Genomic DNA, 5571 nt, shown 5'->3' on the forward strand with positions numbered 1-5571 from the left:
CTGAAGCTGCCAAGAAATTAATTGACACAACACTTTATTTCTGTTGTGGAGGATTATTTGCCCATTTCAGTGTTTGTAGACTGTTAGTAGACTGTTTGTAGAATGAGTTTGTGAGTAAACTCTGTAGTTTTTTCTTACCTTGACCTTTTCAACTGACATTTATGAACACTACACATCTCAAGAAAAAAACACATCCTGCAGCAATTGTTGTTTTACATGTTTGTCCAACAGTGTAGACACTTTTATTTCCAGGCCTCAAGAGGCAATTTGTTTTTAATTCAAACACTTTTCCAGGTTTAACAGGCACCATGCATAACACATTTTCTAAAAAAAAAAAAAAAAAAAAATACAGACCTGCAATTTTAGAGAAAGAAAACAACAACAAATCATTGGAATTTATTCAGTGTTTTGTTTTTTTTTACAGTAAAAGGAACAACAGTATAAAGAGAGGGAGAGGGAGAAAAAAGAGGTCACATTCATCAGTAATGTTAATACTGAGTGTACAGTATGAGGGACACTGAAGGGAAGTGGCAGCAGCCATATGAGTGGTTTGCTTGGCCTGGGATGAGGTGGGGTGCAGGGCTTTAGTTGATGCAAGTAGATGCTGGAGGGAGGTTTCAGTGTTACGTTTTACTGTGCCTTCTCGTAGCGACGTGTGCAAACGACCTCCCCAATTGTGAGAGTCTGTGATGGAGAGAGAAAGACGGTTAAAACACAACCAACATGCACACATACAGACATTAAATATATATGCGTTTAGTGTGACCACTGACCAGTGTGAGGGCGTTGTCGTTGACTTCCCTGACCAGGCTGGTCTCTTTGCCGTCCCATCTCTGTATGTGCACCAACTTCCCATCCTCTACTGTTACAATGGACTGCAGAGAGAAAAACAAAGGGAGCTTGTTACACCCAAGTGTACATACAAGATCGTATAAACACCTCATAAAAGAAGTTTTTTATCCATTAATTGGTATTGAATACATTTATTTGGGTACAGCCTGGGTTTGCATGCAAAAACAGATAAAGTATGATGCATTCCTACAGATAAACTGCCACACATTATATAAAGTAGTTAAAATGTTTGCCTCAACCAGCTGCAACAGATAAATGCTACTTATTAAGCTAACCTATGCAGCTGGGCAGCATGTGACACAAGTGGAGAAGAAGTCAAAGTCAATAACTGACCCATTAATGTCAGTTAATAGCACACAGCAATATGTTTGCTAATGTTAGTGAACATCAGCCATCATAAGCTCCCAGTCACACCATACCAAGTCAGCCTGCAGCAGCAAACTCCCTGAATATATTAAAATGATTAAGGGTGTGTTTTTGTGGAAAACATACAAAGTGGCACTTTAAACCATCAATAATAATGATCAACATTGGCATTTGATTCTTTAATTCTAACAAAAATGTCTTCTTAAACTTATTTTGCATCTGTGCATGCATTTTGTGTCCCTGGTGAGTTTAAAATGGAACTGAGAAATTATTTGATTTAAGCTGAAACAAGGATGTCTTGGTCTGTTGCTGCTGCAGACTTTCCATTCCTCTGATACTTGGCCTTTGAAATCTCTTGACTTCTCTGTACACCAAAACCAGAGTTCATACCCCTCTGCCCTGCTAATCAGAATATGGTATGATTGTTGTTTCTTAGGTCTCATTTTATGACCAATACATCTTCTCTGACCCTCACCCTCTCTCACCCCTGACCTCTCTGACCCAGTGCCTCCTGTTCACATTCCAAACAAGAATGACAACCCCCGATCCTCTTCATGACTGTAACTATCACTGTCACTATGGGTACTTCAGCCTTTTTTAAGCCTATAGCCTAAAGGGTCACGTAAAACCCTCTTTAACAAAGATTAAAGATTGCTAAAGTATAAACTGAGGTTTTGCCCTCAGGTGTTGGGGTTCCCCTCACCTTAACCTTCCTGTCATCGGCGGTGGTCTCGTCAAACTCCTCTCCAAGCTTGAAGGAGAGCTCTGTGTTCTTAATGGTGCTCTGGGTCTTCACTGTCACCTTGTCGCCCTCCACTGAGATGATGGTGGTGGGCTTGGTCATGTTGCCTATTTTACGTGTAGCATAGCCCACACCTGTAAAAAAATCAAAGACACATGGGTTAAGCAATGCTGAGCAAGCATGAAAATGTTAGAGAGCTACATGCAAATTACCGAAGTACAAAGTACAACTGAGGCTGATGGGAATGCCTTTAGTCCTGCAGTTATTTTGTAATAAACCAAAGACACATGAATGTCTGTATCAGAGTTCATGTCAATCTGTTCAGTAGTTGTCAAGATATTTCACTCTTTATCAAAGTGGTGGACTCAACCTCATGGTGGCGCTAGAGGAAAAGTCAAATTTTATGCCAATCCACCTTGGAGATGTTGATATATTTCACAGGATGAAACTTTGACCTGCTAGACGAAATGTTGTTTCTGTTGGAAATAAAATTGTATGTGCCAAACTTCATGGAATCAGGCCAATAGTTTCCACTAAAAGCCGAAAAATGGGAGGGGATCGCTGGCGTTAATGGGAACGGGATAGTCCTTAACTTGTATGTTTTATTTTGATTTGTTTATAAAGTAAATATGTCTGTGAGTAATATTACCAACATAAGTGACACATTTTGATAAAGGTTTCCAGCAGTAGCCATTCATTTGCCCTTTGTGTCTCCTTCAGCTGACACTCTAATCTCTGTTTGTCTGTTGTCCAAACCTGCAGCGTGTTCTTTAAACGCTGCAGGGTCCCATCGACCTGACTGCCTCTCTGAGCACGTAAGTGTGCAAAGATTACTCGTTTTCCTTTTAGGGTGTGTGTGTGTGTATGTGTGTGTGTGTGTGTGTGTGTGTGTGTGTGTGTGTGTGTGTGTGTGTGTGAAGGGATCAAGAGAGTTCATTAGTTAACAGTGACTCACACTCTTTACTACCACAGCAAAAAATATTTTCTTTTTCAGGCTGACAATCCGGTTAATCTCCAAGAGCCTCAACAGAGTTACCCACAATCAAAACAACCAAAAGTCACTTTGTGTGTGTGTGTGTGTGTGTGTGTGTGTGTGTGTGTGTGTGTGTGGCGCGTGTGTGTGTGTGTGCATGTGTGCAGACGCCTCATTGATCAAGAAGATTGAGGTTAGAGGTTGAGAGGTTTCTATGGTTTCTATGGTGACAAGCAGGCAGGTCGATGTTAAAACGGCTCTGAGGTCACTGGGTCTCACATACACACACACACACGCGCACACACACACACACACACACACACACACACACACACACACAAACACACACAACCTCACAAAGTGGAATAGTTTAGTGTCCTTCTCCACGGTTGTAAAAGTCAGAGCACCTGCCCACATCACACACACACACCAAACTATGTGCAAGTGTGTGTGTGTGAGATATTTTCCCACTTTTTCTGCACATTCTCGTCCCATTAGTCCCTCGGCATTGGGACCATCTTAATATTCAACTCCTCCCATGGCCTCGAACAATGAGCAGCTTTCAGCGAAGGTCACCCACATTACACTCAAGTGTGTATGTGTGTGTGTGTGTGTGTGTGTGTGTGTGTGTGTGTGTCAATGCCAGTTGCTTGCCATTCAGAGTTTCTCACAGTGGGGTGGATTTTTTTCTACACTAAAAGAGAACCCCTCCTTCATATCCAGCACAGGCCATGTGGTCAACCACTGTTCCTCTTTCTCCTCCCTCTATGGTTCCCATCTTCTCCTGTTTTCTTTCTTTCTTTCTTTCATTCTTTCTTTCTTTCTCTTTCTACCCATATTCCTCTTTTACCTCCTTTTTTTCCACCATTCTCCATCTTGGTTCCTCCCTTATTTACCCCATCATTGTCTCCCCTTTCACACTGCATCAGCAGCTGCTTCAACAGTTTAAACACACCTTAAAACGTTTATCTTTGCTCAGCCCAATTTTCACATGTGCTCACATGCAGCACTGGCAGCATCCTCTCCTGTTACACACGCATGCGCACACTCACATGCATATACCAAACACACTGAAACACACACTTACCCAGCTCTTTCATGTATTCATCAAATTTCTCGCTCTCCTTCATGTTCCATGTGCCCACAAAAGCCTCGACCATGTCTGCAGTAGTGTGAAGGAATGAGGGCTGTGTAAGGGTGTGTTCGAGAGAGAGAGAGTGTGTGTGTAAGACAGCAAAGCGAGAGAGCGACAGAGTGAAAGAAGAGAGAGAGAGAGAGAAGGGGAGACTCAGCACCACAGACCGTGCTGCAACCCTACTGGCTGGATTTATACCGGCTGTTCATGATGTCATCAGGGTGTGCAGAGAGGAGGGGAGGGGGGAGGAGTGACGTGAGGGGTGGAGAGGGGCAGAGTGAGCGTGTGTGATAAAATTACAAAAGTGGCTATCATGCAAATAAAGTAAATTTGTATGTGAATATTTTTTGGATTGATTTGTTTGCATCCATTAGTTTTGCCTCTACGTAGCACAGTAATGTAGTTGTTCGACATATTATAGTACAGGTACATGTTGTATTTTCTTACATTCTGAATGATTCCTGCAATAATGTGCTTATTAAAGCCATGCCAGCAAAGATGATATGAACATTTGAGACAGAGAAAGAAGGGAAGGATCAGAGAGAGCAACAGGGCCACTGTGAAGCCCAAGCTTGGCAGAATAAAAGGCAGAGCAAAGAAAAGAGAGGGGGGAGGGTGACGAAGAGGAGGGGTTGATGAGCAAGCCCTCCTTTCAGAGAAAGAGAACAAGAAGAAAAGCAGACGGAGTCTGGGGGAAGGGTGGGGGTAGGGGTGTGATTGATTGCATCGGGGGTGTGGGGGGTTGAAGGTTGAAAAGAATGCAATGATAGCCCTCTCTGCCTCTCTCCTTGCCTCACTACGTCTCCCTCTTCCTGGGTTTTCCACCTGCTTTTGTGCTTATTTGACTTTTACCGACCTCAGTCTGGCCTGCCAGAGCACAGACGGTGACACAAGCACCGTGTTTGTGTGTGTGTTGTGTGCACACTTGTAAACACACATGCACCAGTGGCATTGTCAGCTGTGGACATGAGTGTCAAGATAAGGGTGTTGGAAGGTTGGTTTATTACAACGGTGCTTGTTTTGCACACACACAGAAAAAAACGTGTTTTTGTTGTGTAGGTAGGAGGACATTGCATTGGATAAATGTGGTGGTATTCGATATTTTACTTGTTGTCAACAAATCCCACAAAAAGATCAAAACCACCACCAAACTGAGATTTCTAACAAGTATTGTCAGTGCCATAGACCTCACCTTGGTTAAAAAATGAGCCACACTGTTCCACTGAGAGTCAAACCCCGTCCAGGTGTAAATATTTACTCAAGCACCAAATCTGTATTAATCCACAGCTGAAAATAGTCCCCAACAAATGTGCTCCTGTTTGAGTAATATTAGCTAAAACCTTCAATGCCCACCTCTAGATAAAATTTATTTAAACTACTTGAAAATAAAAGCCTATATTTGTGACCTGTTTTTAAAGATTACAGGAACCAATGGGCTAACCACTGAACATCCAACTGGGTACAGAAGTCGAAAGGTATTGCGAGACAGACTAAAGTAATGTT

General features: G+C 42.5%; 1 protein-coding gene across 1 annotated transcript; it reads right to left on the reverse strand.

Moving 5' to 3' along the window:
• Positions 1 to 204: 204 nt before the first annotated feature.
• fabp3 (fatty acid binding protein 3, muscle and heart) lies at positions 205 to 4241 on the reverse strand. The gene is made up of 4 exons (XM_051390429.1): positions 4021 to 4241; positions 1922 to 2094; positions 774 to 875; positions 205 to 684 (listed from the first exon to the last, which is right to left on the reverse strand). Exons 1-4 carry the CDS (start codon positions 4091 to 4093, stop codon positions 631 to 633), a joined length of 402 nt encoding a protein of 133 aa, XP_051246389.1. The 5' UTR covers positions 4094 to 4241; the 3' UTR covers positions 205 to 630.
• Positions 4242 to 5571: the final 1330 nt, after the last annotated feature.

This window comes from Dicentrarchus labrax, unplaced genomic scaffold (assembly GCF_905237075.1).
Source record: "Dicentrarchus labrax unplaced genomic scaffold, dlabrax2021, whole genome shotgun sequence".
NCBI classification, from domain to species: Eukaryota; Metazoa; Chordata; class Actinopteri; family Moronidae; genus Dicentrarchus; species Dicentrarchus labrax.

What these genes read in the sequence shown, in the direction of transcription:
- fabp3 (XM_051390429.1), bottom strand. Translation starts at nt 4,093, where the DNA reads ATGGTCGAGGCTTTTGTGGGCACATGGAACATGAAGGAGAGCGAGAAA. An exon ending in TGAATACATGAAAGAGCTGG is followed by an intron (nt 2,095 to 4,020) that starts GTAAGTGTGTGT and finishes ATTTTTTTACAG; the next exon opens with GTGTGGGCTATGCTACACGT. An exon ending in CCGATGACAGGAAGGTTAAG is followed by an intron (nt 876 to 1,921) that starts GTGAGGGGAACC and finishes TTCTCTCTGCAG; the next exon opens with TCCATTGTAACAGTAGAGGA.